The sequence below is a fragment of the Cheilinus undulatus genome, linkage group 17 (genome assembly GCF_018320785.1).
Source record: "Cheilinus undulatus linkage group 17, ASM1832078v1, whole genome shotgun sequence".
NCBI lineage: Eukaryota > Metazoa > Chordata > Actinopteri > Labriformes > Labridae > Cheilinus > Cheilinus undulatus.
Window position 1 is genome coordinate 11,936,883 of NC_054881.1, and position 16,992 is coordinate 11,953,874.

The 16,992-nt window shown below is 40.4% G+C and overlaps 1 protein-coding gene across 1 annotated transcript in view; it reads left to right on the plus strand.

Moving 5' to 3' along the window:
- Positions 1–16,992, plus strand: part of brinp1 (bone morphogenetic protein/retinoic acid inducible neural-specific 1) — a 293,163-nt gene that overhangs the window by 161,319 nt on the left and 114,852 nt on the right. The window contains exon 4 of the mRNA XM_041811183.1: positions 11,092–11,261. Within this exon, the coding sequence (XP_041667117.1) occupies positions 11,092–11,261 (170 nt within the window). The remainder of the gene's footprint in view (positions 1–11,091; positions 11,262–16,992) is intronic.

The following is a 16,992-nucleotide window of genomic DNA, read 5'->3' on the forward strand; positions in this document are numbered from 1 at the left end:
TATAATACAACTGTTCTAAACTTATAAAGCAGACCAAAAATCACATGTATTTTGTTGTTTATCCTTTTTTCTATATGATTTCATTCCAGTGTCATCTGTACAGGTAAAGGGTTATGTGTACATAAGGTTATTAATTTGTTCTTTAATAGTCAATAACTTTGTATTTTCTAGTATTTTTTTAATATTGTCATTATTTTTATTATTATTATTATGACTTGTTTTGATGTACTCTGCTTTGGCAACAAAGGTCTTAACCATTCATGCCATTGAAGCATTTTTTAAACTTTTAACTTTGAAAGTTGCCATTCATTAGTAAAATTTTCCACTGGATCACTCTTTAATTTTTTTTTTACAAAGCTTTTTCAGAAAATCGATCGAGTAGTGTTATCTTACATTATGATGAGGTTTTTGTCAAGAAAAAACTGTGAATAGCTTGCTCGATGAGTTTATGTCTAAATAAGGTTCCTCCATTTTTCATGCTAAAATTTTATTAACTGCTAAAAATCCTACACAAATAAAACGTATCATGACATTTAGCACTACTAGTCACCTTTATAATGTGTAATATTCATCAGCTTATCATGGTAAGTGATGATTTTAAGGCCATTTGTTTGGGACCAAAAGAGACATTTTTCGAGTTGTGGAGGAAACAGGAAGTTTGACACATACATGAAAACTGCTGATTGGCTGGATGGTGTCAACTGAGAAATATCATCTGGTTCTACTGCATCACAGAGAGTTGGTGCAGGCCATGAAGGAAGTTGACTGAAGTGACTGTGTATAATTCCTTGTCTCATAAAGGGTTAAGGGAAGAATGTGTGAATCACAAAAAACAAGATCATGACTGGTAACAGGTGCTTCTATTGGAATTTGGATCATTTCAAAGCATCTAAAAGTTTTAGAATTATTATTGTTTCCCATGTTTGAGTAAAGAGGGAGAGAGAAATTATCTTCATTTGTTCAGCCATGACAGTTTTGAAACAAATCCAGACAAATCTACATATTTCCTTAAGGACTCCCTCCTCCAGTAGAGCCCTGTTTAACTTGTCCCATTTTCCCCACCTCTGCACAGCCATGACTATCGCTCATGATTTTACAGATCAAGAAAAGTTGCACATACCCCTGAGCGACATCTTTGTTTTTGCCATTACTGAGCTGCCGAATAAGAGTTCTCATTTAGGAGTGACTGTATCTCAGCCCTGAAGATTTTCCCTCCCACTCTCTGGAGAATACTCAACCTATATGACGGGATTAGAGACCTTTGCAGTGCAACAGTCTTATGCGCTCAGCTGAAGAGAGGAAGAAGTACTTTATCGAATTGACTCGTGGTCACTGAAGCCTGAGGCTGGAGTTCATATGCAGAGCGCCGGCTGTGCCCTGGGCCGTAAGCAGAAGACTACTCACATAAAAACCTCACAGAACAACCTCTGCCACATCACACTTGAAACTTTGTTTCTGTAGGCGCCGTTGTTCTGCTGCCAACATAAGAAGTACAGGGCATAACTGAGCAGCAAGAGCGTGGCGTTCTGTATGTCTCTGTCCCACTTTTACAGCATATCTTGTACAAAGCAGGGACCAACAACTTATAGTTGAATGGAAAACTGGTTCAGTTTATACAAGTAGTTCTTTAAATATATATGTTGTACATGTTACAGTAATTGATTTTAAGTTATCATATCTTCTTGCGCTCTTTTGGAATTTTGATATAAGACAACATCATCTGCATAACATGCTCTTTTATACTATACTTCATTAATAATAATTCTCTTAAATGTGTGTCTTTTGTACATGTTAGCATAAAAAATAAAGTGAAAGTACATTTGCTTTGCGGCGGGATTGTTTGCATTAAGCATGAAGATATGAAACCAAATATATTTCTTTTTTCATACAACCATACAATCACATCTGGACACTGCGATTTTACTCCATTCTTTGCAATTTTGCTCGAGCTCTGTCAGATTACACGTGGATTGGGTGTGAACAGCCCTTTATAAGTCCAGCCACAAATTCTCTTTGGGATTGCGGTCTGTGCTTTGACTCGGCCACTCCAGAACATTCACCTTGTTGTCTTTAAACCATTTCTGTGTAGCTTTCACTGTATGCATCCAGTCATTGTCTTGCGAGGAAATCAATCTTCTCCCAAGCTGTAGTTCTCTTGACTACTGAAGAAAATTGTCCTCCAGGATTTTCCTATATTTTTCTGCATTCATTTTACCCTCTACCTTTACAAGTCTTCCAGGGCTGGCTGCTGAGAAGCATCCCCACAGCATGATTCTGCCGCTGTGCTTCACAGTGTGCATGGTGTGTTTGTGGTGATGTGCAGTATTTGATTTCCATCTTGTCTGATGAAAAAATCAACATTTTGGTCACATCGGACCAAAGAACTTTCTCCCACTTAACCATCGAGTCTTCCACTTGCCTTTTGCCAAACTCCTGTCCAGATTTAGTATGACTTTTCTTCAACAGTGGCTTTTCTTTGCCACTCTCCCATAAAGGTTTGACTATAAGAACCCGGGCAACAGTTGTTGTATGTGGAGTTTCTCCCATCTCAGCTGCTGAAGCTTGTAACTCCTTCAGAGTAGTCATAGGTGTTTTGGTGACCTCTCTCACTAGTCTCCTTCTTGCACGGTCACTCAGTTTGTGAGGACAGCCTGATCTAGGCAGATTTACACATGTGCCATATTCCTTCCATTTCTTGATTTTCAGTGCCTTGTCATCTTTATGTATCCATCCCCTGACTTATACTTTTCAATAACCTGTTCTGACTTGTTTGGAGTGCTCTTTTGTCTCCACGGTGTAATGGTAGCCATGAATACTGATGAACCAGTGACTGGACCTTCCAGTAATAGGTGTCTTTATGCCATGACCATGATTGATTTATAAAATTAACAAAAGGGTAAAACATCCAAGAGCAAGAACACTTTTAATAGGTGCTGTGCATTTACATAGTACAAGACAGGGATTAGTATTTAGTTGAAAGGAATGACTGATTTTACACTTTCATTTACAAATTTGAAGACAATATAATGACCAACTAATGCATTTCAAATAGATAAAAATGCAGGAAATACTGTGTTAAGCATCCACTTTTTCCTTAAGGAGGGCCCCCAAACCCCCTTCCCAACATTTTTATGTGTCCCCTTCAGCACTAAAGCCAAACCTGCACCTATGCAGTGCCGGATTTGTAAGAGTGAAAATAATGAGATTTGCTGTGAGGCTGTCAACGCGAGCCTTAACAGTGTTTAACACCACTTCTTTGAAACCATATTTATACAGAACTTTGTTGAGATATTCCCAAGTGACGGAATCAAAAGAAATCTCTGCGTCTATACTTAGTACTACAGCTTCTTCTCCGTGTCCCAGCGTATGAGCCAGACATTATGTATCTCATTTTATGTAATAACTCTACCCTCTCTGGAGACAGAAAGACAGAAATCATTGGGACAGTTATTTATGGATATTTATGATTTTAATGCTTATTTTCTTGATTTACATTTAAAACAGTTGTTTGTTCGTGTACATTGAAAGTTTTGGCTGTAGTTAAATGAACCATGTTGGCACACTTTCACTCATGACTGTTTGCTCTTGTCAGACGTTCTTCTTTGTCTACATGCAGACATGAACACTGGCATGTTCTTAATTATTAGTCTATTTCAGGAGTTCTTCCTTTTCGCCTACATCAGTCAGACGAGCAAAGGAACTTAAGATCTGTCTTCACAGGATTTTTTTCTTTCTGACTTTCCAAAGGTCAGAACTGGGCCGGGGGAAATAAGCATCTAAGATTTCCACTCCTTTTATATGGAAAGAAAAAAGACCTTAAACTTAATCAGCCTGTCTCATGCAGAATGCATAGTAAAGCTAAGCCATGGTTTTAGCTTAATTAGACCATTTAACTGGACTATAATCCTTGTCCCAGTGCAGGCAGAGGTGGTATTTTTCGGACGTTTTATAGTACGCATTATACAACCCTAATTCCCAAATAGTTGGGGCGCTGTTTAAAATGTAAATAAAAAATGAAAGCAATGATTTGCAAGTCTCATAAAACAAGTTTATTCACAATTTACCATTGTGTAGCATCCCCTCTTCTTTTAACAACAGTCTGTAAACGTCTGAGAAGGGAAGAGACAAGTTGCTGGAGTTATGGGAGAGGAATGTTGTCCCATTCTTGTCTGATGTAAGATTCTAGCTGCTCAACAGTCCTTTTTGGTGAAATGTCTCAAGTGCTGGCAGGCAAGTTCAGCTCCTGAACTCTCCTACTGTGAAGCCATGCTGTTGTGATGGATGTGGTAAGGGGTTTAGCATTGTCTTACTCAAATATGCAAGACCTTCCCTTAAAGAGGCCTTGTCTGGATATTGATCTTTTCCCTTGCCCTTGCCCCTTGCACAAATATATATTTCTCCAGATTTTCTGAATCTTTTGCTGATATTCTGTACCTTAGAAGATGGCGGGATTTCCAATGTCTTTGCAAGAGTTTTATGGAGATTGGTGAACCTCTGTCCATCTTTGTTTCTGAGAGACTCTGCCTACCTAAACTGCTCCTTTTATTCCCAGTCACGTTGCCAACCTGTTGCCGATTAACTACCTTCTTTATAACATTGTAAAATTCTACTGTTTTGCATTTAGACTGTTTTTGTTTTGGTCATTTTGGATTCTTCTACTGTCTTAAACTAAGGCTAACTTTATTTCAGATTCGATACACACCTGATTTTGTAGGTAGATTGAAGATTTTAACTTAACACCAGAAAAATAAACTTGTTATGTATTGAAAAGGAAATAAGGGCACATTAAAAATGTGGATTTTTAATACCACATGGTGCACATGAATTCTGACTTGTCCACTGAGCTGTCTGTGAGATTCTTATGTGAAATGAGATGTTAAGGAGCAGTGGTGGACACATCACTGTGGCTGCAGGAAGATGCTGACATGGATTAACAAAAGTGTGCTGAACGGGAAAAACAAGCATGCATTTAACTGCCATCCATCCGTCCATCCATCCATCCATCCATCCATCCATGTATCCATCCATCCATCCATGCATCCATCCATCCATCCATGTATCCATCCATCCATCCATCCATCCATCCATCCATCCATCAATCCATGTATCCATCCATATATCTATCCATGTATCCATGTATCCATGTATCCATCCATCCATCCATCCATCCATGTATCCATCCATCCATCCATCCATCCATCCATCCATGTATCCATCCATCCATCCATCCATCCATGTATCCATCCATCCATCCATCCATCAATCCATGTATCCATCCATATATCTATCCATCCATGTATCCATCCATCCATCCATCCATCCATCCATCCATGTATCCATCCATCCATCCATCCATCCATCCATCTATCCATCCATCCATCCATCCATCCATCCATATATCTATCCATCCATCCATCCATCCATGTATCCATCCATCCATCCAAGTATCCATCCATCCATCCATCCATCCATCCATCCATCCATCCATCCATCCATCCATCCATCCATCCATCCATCCATCCATCCATCCATCCATCCATCCATCCATCCATCCATCCATCCAGGGTTGGGGTCACGGTGGCAGCAGGCAACATAATTCAATCCAGACATCCCTCTTCCCAGTAGTGTTTCCCAGTTCCTCCTGAGGGATTCCGTAGCACTCCCTATATAATCCCTATGGCAAGTTCTGGGTCTACCCCGGGGTGTCTTTCCATTTGGATGAGCTTAGAAGACCTCCACAGGGAAGCGACCAGGAGGCATCCTGATCACCACTTGAACAGGTTCCATGTAATGTGATGGAGCAGCAGCTCTTCTTCTAAATCTGTAGGGATGTCCAGTAAGGTTGAGCCCAGATACCCTCCTGAGGAATTTCATGAACCTGCAGTTAATCATATGTTTGGATTATTCGCTATAAGCAACATTAGTGCACTAATTGTAATAGTTAATCACTAGTAATGTGATTAATCTTGATAGATCTAATTTTAATCAACTGCCTCAGTTGTTTTTGGAATTGAGGCTGCATAAAATGGCGGAATCTTCCTTTAATGTTTAAAGTCCACAAATGTGTTTAAGAAACAAGTGATCTGATTCCAAATGTATCCTTTAAAGCCTGATATAACTAAGGTACAATGTAATTGTTATGTTCTGGATCCTTCCTGGTTCTCCTGTAGTTTAAATGGTTTTGTTAAAGTTGTGTGAAAAAGAAAACTGAGCAGTTACATCCATTAGCATCTTCTCTCTGCACACTGCAAAGAAGTAATGCTGCAAAATGACCCACATTTGTACCATAACCACCGAACGGAGCACTCCCAGCCATTCCATTATTTTAAAAACCCCTACTTGCACTCATAACCCTCATTGACATCCATATGCATGCACGTAGAGGAAGAAATACATATGCAGCAGAGGCCTTTGCACACTAACACGCACACCCTTAGTGATTTTGAGGTGAAACAGTACATTGTTTTTAAATACCTCTCAGCTGTAAACACATAAGCTCTGCGTGAGCTGATTAATTCTGGCAGCGTGCCAGTGTGGTGCCTTGTAATAATGTTACACAATGTATTACTTACAGGAAGGTGCACACAGATGAATTTTTTAAAGCCTCCGAGGTAATGATTTTGCCTGACCAGCAGCAATAACGACAAAATATTTATGCACAGAAGGCCTCCTTTATGCCACGCTAAGTCGCAATAGAGATAAAAAAGGGCAGATCAGGGGCTTAATGTGGGACTATTATTCTTGTGCAGCAGCGTAAGTCAAGTGTGGGTAAGTAACTTTGCTAACCCCCGAGGGAGCGAGAGCATGGCAGCATCAGAGAATGGGGGCCGTCGCCCGTTCAGTGCTAGCACTCTAACCAGGCATGAGACATTGGCGCTGACTGCTACCCACCCCTGGTCACGGTCACCACAAGTTAAGTGACCAACTCCCGACGTATCACTACGGGCCAAAATAAGCGCTCACATCACTGGGGACCTGAACATATGTGACGTGCTCTTGAGCGAGCTCCAGGAATACGGTTTGAGCAATAATCTTCGAAAGGCGAGGTTTTGTGATCTCGTGGAATACGACTTGCTGTTTGCTTGTTTGCTCTGCATGCGTCTGTTTCTACTTGTAGGAGCAGGAGATGGGGAAATATGATGAGTATCGGAAGACGGAGCAGCTCAACCCTTTATAGTGTGTCAACAAACAAACATATGTGATGCAAATCAGAGAGATTGTCTGGTGTTCTGCAAATATTTGGCCCTGTTACTGCTTGGAGCGCTCGCTTTCTTTCCCTTTGCCTTGTTCTCACGTTGGCTGAAAGGTCAGTGGAGCCGTTTATATACAATCCCCTGCATTTTTTTCTCCCCGTGGATATTAAAAACTTGACGTGCAAAGTACATACAGTACTGGACACAGATTTGGCAAGGGTAAGGCCTTTTGTGGGTTTATTTATTCATAATGTTGCATTATGGGAAAGGATTAGAGGCATGCTGTGTTTTGTATGCATAATCAGTTTGATATTCACAGCAGTTTTGACCTCACAGCAGTAGCAGCGAGTTAAAATTCACATCACACTTCTAAACATCTCAAATCTACGTCTTTACCTCAGCAAATGAGAGGGATTATAAGCCCACATCAGAGCATTTTTGAGACAAATCCACAAACTGAACAATAATCACCCTGCAGAATTGTTTGGCTTAAGTCTGGGGTAGAGTTATGTCAGGAAGACACCGAGTGAATGCCTGAGATCAGATGAGATCCCATATAATCTGATATGGGACTCAATAATCTGAAAATCTGCTCGAGAGTGCCCCCTAGCAGTTCTAAACTTGAGTTGATTTATAAATATTTTAGTAGGTGTATTATCATGTTAGGATGTGCAATTAAGCCTTTTGCTCCAAGCAAAACAGGAAGTTTCTTATTTTGACTAAATTAGTTACAAATGTGTGTGTGTATCAGAGTGTAGAGACATATTGTAAACAACCCACATTTGTCCTAAACAATCTAAATGTCTCCATCTCAATCCACATTTTCTTTCTCTATAAATGCTCTCTGTATTAAAGTTCAAAAAGGTATTAATGATGAAGCTCCATAGCAAGAAGCACAGTGCAGCCTTATGACATTACTACTCTTCCCATATGGAGGTTCATCCTTAAGTTATTATAATATATCATCCATACAGCCTGTCCTATTCAGGGTATCAGGGGTGCTTACAGTCACATAAACTAAATAATGCCATTTTGCTATTGCCATTTTCTCCTCAAATTGGTCATCATTTGATTCTCTGACCCGCAATAAAATTTTCATCTTGTAGATTATCAAGATGGATGTGCCTGATGAAAATCATTAAATTTTGCTACTCAGTCTTACAATGTTATTTATATGTAATTTATAAAGACATTTGTAAATGAGTACTGATGGATTAATAAAACATTTGTAAATACTTGACACATTATTTATAAAGAATAATATGCTTAAAATGTTTGTTTGATGCATTTGTAAAGTATTAGTGCACTGATGGAAAAAAAGAAAAAAAAAAAGAAATCAATGAATGCACCGATAGTGCCCTCTAAGAGGACAAAACATGATAAAGTGCCTTTTAAGAGTGCACTCTCAGTGCACAAAATGTGATAAAGTGCCCTCTAGTGTGCCCTCTAACAGGACAGAATGTGGCAATGTGCCCTCCAGAGTTCCTTCCAGGTAGACAAACAGGATAAAGTGCCCTCTATGGTGCCTGCGAAGAGGACTAAGAGTGATAAAGTGCCCCTTAGGGTGCACTCTTAGTTAAAAATTTGTGATAAAGTGCCATCAAGTGTGCCCTCTAACAGGACAGAATGGTGGTAATATGCCCTTCAGGTTCCTTGCAGTAGACACACAGGATACAGTTTCCCAAACAGTGCCCTCTAAAGAGAAAAAAAGTGATACAGTGCCCCTTAAGGGTGCTCTCTTGGTAAAGAAAGTGTGATAAGGTGCTCCCTAGGAAGCCCTCAAAGAGGACAGAATGGTGACAATGTGCCCTCCAGTTTCCTACAAAATGGAAAAAGTGCCCTCTGTGGTGCCTGCTAAAAGGACTAAGAGTGACAAAGTGCCCTTTTGGGCGCACTCTTACTTTATAGAGTATGATAAAGTGCTCCCAAGTGGGCCCTCTAACAGGAGGTAGTGTGCACTCTTAGTCAACAGAATGGAGTAATTTACCTTCCCATGTGCACTGTCTATGGAAAAAAGTGATAATGTACCTTCAGGGTACCCTCCCAGTGGTAAGACCTTGACAAAGAGCCCCTCCAGGATTCCCTCCCAACGGATATTAACATGATAAATCACCTCAAGGATGCAATCTTAGTGTAAATAGTGACAATTGGACCTTAAGGCTGCCATCCCAGATTAAAATTTGTTTGTAAAGTGCCCTCTACTGTGCCCTCTTCAAGGACAAAATGTAATAAAGATCCTCTTTGGGTTAAAGTGCCCTCTTGTGTGCCCTATAAGAGGACAAAATTGTTGACAAGCTTTTTAGGGTTCCTTCCTAGTTGACAAACAGGATAAACAGCATAGTGGACAAAAAAGAGCCCTCCAGGGTCAACCCCCCCCCCAACCCAAAAACATGATAAAGTGCCCTCATGGATGCACTCTAGGTGGACAAATGGTGACAACAAGAATGGACAAAGTATGATAAAGTGCATCCACAAACAAGGCCTTTGCATGCTTTTCTAATCAAAAGACCTTATGACAGCTTCATAACCAACAAACCCCCCCCCCCCCCAGGTTGAGAACCAATGCCCTTGTCTTTTGAGATATAGACGAAATTTTATTAATGCCCCTATGAGGGTCAGAGTTAGGGTTAGGTAATGAAGGAACATGGCAGACAATGCCACAGCACAGAAAACAGAAAACAGCTACAATCCTTTTGTGTGGTTAAGGAATAAATAGATAAAGCTCCCCCTGAGTGAACCGCAGAGAAAGGGTCAGGATAAGGGTTACTAATGCTTAACTCCTGCTCTATTGATGGTGAGTTTATGATTTACTAATGCTTGATTATTGCTTGAAGCGTAAGGCTTACCCATCTGTTCCACATTACTTTGTACGAACACTAAGATGCCTTGCCGGAGGACAGAAATTGAACTGTTTTATTTCTTTCATAGCTAACAGCTTGTTTTGATGTGTGCAGACTTGCCAATACAAGGTTTTTCCTCCCAGGTTTAATATCATTTTGGACGAGAACAGATGAAACAAAGCAGACCCTGTCTGTGTCCAAAATAGAAAAGTAACAAAGCAATAGTGTATTCCCTCTGCAGGCAGCTTTGGTCTCAGCAAACAGGGTCAATAATTTGATTTCTCCATGCACATGAGTGAATTTACTCAGCCATCCAGATAAAAAAAAAATATCATTGGAAGCTTAGTAATCAAGGAACATGGCAGACAATGCCACAGCACAGATAAACAGGTACAATCCTCCTGCGTGGTTAAGGAATAAATAGATAAAAGCAGCTGCAGCAGCTCCTCCTCTCAACTTGTTTTTTTCTCATTTTCCTGGCACCAATTAAATCCCTGCAATCTGAATTGTTGTTTCATATCTGCATGTTTGTATTCAATTTTTCTTTTCCCTTCCTGAGGTAGCGTAAGGGGAAAGAAAGATACCGGACGTGATATATTTGTTCTCCACAGGATAAAACTCCTGTGGTATTTGGAAGGCTGGGGGTGGGGGCTGGTGGGATATTATATCTCCAGACCTCTCATGGAAATAATTCTATCCCAATAGGGGTAAATCCGGGGACAATTCTGGGGATGGTGCCAGCTGGGGATAAAGCAGGAAATACTGAATCTGTTCCTGGAAAACTGGGGCATCCGGTTTCTCAAGATGAAACTGCTTGCCTTGGTATTTAGACCTCTGACTTATCTCTACTTTATGAAGCTCAATTGCCAGAGGAGATAAGCTGGGATGGGACAATCCTCACAAATTATATCCAAGATACACTCACATTATTTATAAAGTGCCTCCAACTCTTACTCGTTCTTTTTGATCAACGCTTACAATCAACTTTTTCCCAAATACTTCTAGGGCATTAAGTTGGTATAATCCTAATCATTTCTCTTCCCTTGTGCTTCCTGCAGGAGAGGAGGCGCTGACGATGTACCTCGCCAAAAACAAGCTGGACAGGAAGCTTGTCAACGCTACTCAGAATGTGGAAGCCCTTCATCAGCTGGCCTCATCCTACTTCATCGACCGAGACGGGACGATGAAGAAGCTCCATGAGATCCAGATCTCCACCAATGCCATCAAGGTTGGTGCATCCCGGTAGAGTAAATACAGATCAAACATTTAGTTATTGACACATTTCAATAAAGACCATTTACTCTAGTACAGAGATGATGGTCTCTACATAGACACGGCTTTTCTACTCTTTGCTTTTACACCAACTGTGACTTCCTTTCCTAAAGTGAAGGACAGAAATATTTCATCTAAACTGTGATGAGATTCAGTCCAATGCATTTGAATATTAAAACAAATACTTTCATGAAGTGGAGGTATTAACAAAATTATGGTTTTAAAACCATAATAAAGTTTCCTTCTGCCCAGCCTTTGCTTCTTTCCTTCTTTCTTCCCTGTCTTCCTTCTTTCTTCCCTTGCTTTCTTTCTGACTCACTTCTTTTTCCCTTCAACATTCCCTTCATCCCTCCTTCTTGCTCATTATCAGTTCCTTCCTTCCTCTCCATTTTCATACTTCCTTGTTGTCTTGTTTCCTGTCTTCCTTCCTTCTCCCCTTCCTTTCTTAGCTTCCTCTTTGCCTTACTCACTTCATTTCATTCCTCCCCATTTCCTTCCTTCCTTTCTTCCTTGTTTCCTTTTGTTCTCATTTTTCCCCCTGACTTTCTTAGCTTCCTCTTTGCCATTCTCAGGTCCCCCCCCCCCCCACATTTTCTTCAATCCTAACTTTCCTTCCCCTCATTCCTTCCATCTTTCCTCCCTAGCTCCCTCCTTCCCTCCTCACTTCTTTCCTTCCTAGCTGCCTCCCTCCCTTCCTTACTCACTTCCTTCCTTCCTTCCTTCCTCACTTCCTTCCTTTGTTCCTCTCTTCCTTCCCTCTCCCTTCCTTCCTTTTCCCTTCCTTGCTCTCTTCCTTCCTTCCTTCCTTCCCTCACCTCCTTCCTTCCTTAATTTCTTCCTTCCCTCCTCCTCCATGCCTAGCTGCCTCCCTCCCTTCCTTCCTCCCTTCCTTTCTTCCTTCCATCCTTCCTTCCTAGCTCCCTCCCTCCCTTCCTCCTCCATTCCTAGCTGCCTCCCTCCCATCCTTCCTTCCTTTCTTCCATTCTTCCTCACTCTCTTCCTCCCTTTGTTGGTTCCTTGGTCCTGCTCTTCCTCCCTCTTTTCCCTCCGTTGTCTCCCCTTCCCTTCCTTCATTCCTTTGTTCCACTCTTCCTCCCTCTCTTCCTTTCTTCCTTCCTCCCTCCCTTCCCTCCTCTCTCCCTTTCTCAAACTCTCATCAGTGAATCTGGCTTTAGCTGGAGGACTCAGTTGTTTGGAAGCGTTTCAATGTGGCTTTTTTCACATGTATGAACTGTCACAGGATTGCTGTATTGTCACATCACTGTTATCCATCATGTATCACACATTGTATCAAATCAAAGGTTACTCTGATTCCTACTTTTTTATGATTCTCCATTATTAAGCCAGTCTATTGGCTGTGGTTGGAGTCTTTATGTTTTCAGGTTTACCCTTTGTCTTTCTCAGGTATCCTTTAAATGATTTTTTCACACTTGCACTGATTTCCAATCTAATTCATTGTTTGTTTGACTGGATATTTAAGGTCAAAGGCCAAAGGTCAACATCATCCTTCACTTGTGAGCATGATTACCTAAGAAAGCTTTGAGCAATTTCTTCAATATTCACACATATTTACAATTACACTCAAGGTAGTATTGATTGTCACTGGTGGTTAGAGGTCAAACGTCAAGGTCATTAGACCTCTTGTTCATCTCTTGTTTTCTGTGAATCACACTACCATGAGACTTACCTAGCCCTATTCTTGACCACCAGTGTAGTTTAAAGAGGCTTATAACTGCCTGGTACTAATACTAGTTTTCTAGGATGTATTTTAGTTGTGCTGACAAGCAGAATATAAGCAGCAGGACCTCAACCATGCCTGTTACTGTGTTTCCTCCCCCCCCCCCCTTAGTGGTCCTGAGGGGGTTTGTCATGCCCAGGAGCTACTGCCAACGCCCTAAGCTTCTCCAAATCAATGTCATCAAACATCACTGACTCATTAATATATAATAGTGAAATTGCATTCTGTTGATGCTGTGGTCCTTTCCAGTGAATTTGATATTTTTTTCAAGTATTCTTTCCTTGAATACACAAACAAAACTCTGACTTAAAACAACAGAGTTTTGGAATATCTTCCAAAGAAAGGGCTCCACGTTTTTCCAGATTTCAAAACAATCTGTGTTTATTAAGAATAAACTACACAATCTGTCTTTTAAGGAATTTGGGGAAAACGTGTTTACAAAGAAAAATACCTCCATTAGTTTTGTATTTGCAAGTTTTTGGTAATCATATTTCAGCTCAAAAGCTACCCAAGGTGCTTCACACAAGACATCCACAGCATAACGACAGAAGCCAAGAGAAACAATTGAGAAAATTTAAAACTAATGAAGCAAACTGTCACAAATCAAAGAGAAAGGCATAACACATAAGTTACCCACGATATAAGAAATCAAAGACCACTCCTAACTTTGTTGGACACTAGATGAAAAAAGAAAACCAGATTTTCGTCCATGTTAATTCCACCAATGGGACTCTTGAAGAGGAGGCTAGGGAGAGGGGTTGTAAAATATAAATAACATCAAGTTAAATCAAATAGGCCAGAGTTTTGGGATACACCTCCCATACGTCCCAGAAAGTAGGCCAAATGCTAATATGTGTCTCAGGTGAAGATGGAGACTGTTTCAGCTTCAGGTTTAAGTCTGAAACGCTCACAGCACTCTTGTAAAACCAAATATTGACATACTGACAAATATATGACACCAAATATTGAACCAGTTGTTAAGTATAATAACAGTAATGCACATGTAATTAAAATTTGCAAAGTTAGATAAGTGATTGCATAAACAGTCCCCCACTCTAGTCAGTATTTAGTAGATTTACCTTTGACTGCAATCACAGCATTGAGTCTGTGTGGATAGGTCTCAATCAGGCTTGCACATCTGGACACTGCAATTTTACTCCATTCTTCTTTGCAAAACTGCTCAAACTCTGTCAGGTTGCACAGGGATCGGGCGTGAACAGCACTTTTCAAGTCCAGCCACAAACTCTATACTGGAAGTAGTAGTTCTCTTGCAGGCTGAATAAGATTGCCCTCCTATATTTTGCTGCATTTAGCCTTCCTGGGCTGGCTGCCTAGAAGCATCTCCACGGTATGATGCTGCTACCATCATGCATCACAGTGGAGATGGTGTGTTTGAGGTGATGCCCAATATTTGATGGCTAAATAGCTCCACTTTGGTCTCATCAGGCCAAAGAACTTTCTCCCACTTGACCATGGAGTCTCCCACATGCCTTTTGGTGAACTCTAGTCAAGATTTAATGAGTTTTCTACAACAGTGGCTTTCTCTTTGCTACTCTCCTATGATGCTTTGACTGGTGAAGAATCCAGGCAACAGTTGTTGTATGCAGAGTTTTTCCCAACTCAGCTGCTGAAGCTTCTAACTCCTTCAGAGTAGTCACAGGTGTCTTGGTGGCCTCTCACACTCCTTCACGGTCACTCAGTTTGTGAGGACGGCCTCATCTAAGCAGATTTAACAATGTGCCATATTCCCTCCATTTCTTGATGATTGATTTACTCCGGCTGATGTTCAGTGCCTTGAAATTTTTTTCATGTCCCCTGAATTGAGTGGTGGTTTGAGTGTTCTTTTGCATGCATGGTGTAATGGTAGTTAGGAATACTGGTTAACAAATTGTAGCCAAATTAAATTGACCATGATTGATTTTTAAAATCAATGATAGGGTAAAACAACCAAGAGGGTGTTAATTCCACTCCTGTAGTCTTAGATTGAAAACTTTCCCAGGACTTAGATAATTATCTTGGATTTAGGTTACTATGTTAACTCCCCCAGACTGTTTATTTCTACTTTTCACAAAAAAAAAATGTGTTTGCTCTTTTACTGTAGGAGTTTATTTACAGTGTCTGTTACTGACATATTACAAAGCAATAGTCATACTTATTGAGTTTATCTTTAACGCCTGTTGCAAGGTGGAGAATCCTTAGAATGAAGCAAAGGGCAAGCACAAAGCTAGGAAATGCACTTTGACGTAGAACAGCACACCAGCCTGAAGTTGGTGGCATGCAGGCAGGCATTGGCTAACTCAGTGGTTAACGTCACTCATGGTGCAAAATATTCTAATAGCAAGAATAAACCACGATACAACAGGCAACATCCAATATAACACATCTAAACACTCTGCCCAAGGGTATGATGGGAAAACTCCACCCACATATCCCCTTAGATGTGAATGGCAGTGGGCAAAGCTTGGTGAATACACACCATCAAATATGCTGGACACAGAAGACCATTTCACTCAGAAATCGACTTAGAATTTTTTAACACTGAGATATGAACACTCCAGTTTTTGTTGTGTACAGTTTGAATTTTTTGCCACTTTGTTGATAAGTTAAAACAAAAGAATCACTTAATTCAGAAAATGATTTTAGATTCATGTGTTTAGTGATAAGATCAGCCATTAGAAAAGCAGAGGAAGGATTTAAACAAAGCTTGAGATACAAATGAGTGTTTTTATGTTTGTATATAAATAACTAACCATACCTTGCAGCTGTGGAAATCACTAACTATCTGCTTTGACCTTGCTCGTGTGCACTCTTCCTGCACAATAATACATATGCCACAAGTGAGAAATAAAGTTGGAGTGATCCAGAGTGTGCGGCGCCGCTTCTGGGATGTTGTGTGAAGATGTCAACTTGATTAACAAGTGGGCAGCTCAGCAGCAGGCACTGCAGGCCTCTTTTACGCTTCCAGTATGGTTACAAGGACCCTGTTAACACAAAGCAGCTAAGTGTTGATTACCGACTGTGAAATACATCTGTGTTTTTCTGTTTTTAGTAATGTTCCCGTGTTCACACAACGGTAAATATGCCGAATGTGTCAACACTCAGAGACAGGACGGATGCTCATGGCTGTTTGGTGACATCAGAAACATATAAGCGATAGTAAGGTCTTTCTCACTAATACTTCATGTTTAACATAAGACCCAGAAAAAGTTGGGGCTCTGTGTAAAATGTAAATAACAACAGAATGCAATGCATTGCAAATCTCATAAACTCGCACTTAATACACAATAGAAGATAAACTACATATCAGATATTTAGACTGAGACATTTCGCAATTTCATGGAAGATAACAGCTTATTTTGAATTTGATGGCAGCAACACATCTCAAAAAAGTTGGGATGAGGCAACAAAAATCTGTGCCATTGAAAATCCGGTGGAGGAGTATATTGCAACTTATCGGGTTAACTGTAAACAGTTCAGTAGCATGACTGGATATGAAAGGAGCCTTTTAGAGAGGCAGAATTGATCAGAATTAGAGATGGGTAGGGGTTCACCAATCAGTGAAGAAATACATCCAAAAATTGTGGAACAATTTCAGAAAACTATTCCTTGAGGTAATATTGCAAAACCTTTGAATACCTCACCATCTTTAGTACATAATAAAACAAAATTTGAGACTCTGAAGGAATCTCTGGGGCAAGGTTGAAGGTCAATATTGGATGCTGGTGATTTTCACTGCATCACAAATAGGCATGATTCCGTTGGCCATGCCATCCACAAATGCAAGTTAAAGCTCCATCATGCACAGAAGAGGCCAAATGCAAACACGATCTGGAAACATCAGTGTCATCTCTGGGCTATTTAAAATGAACTGGAAATTTTAACTGGAAAACTGTTCTGTGGTCAGATGATTTAAAATATGGAATTCTTACTGGAGACCATGGACAAAGTG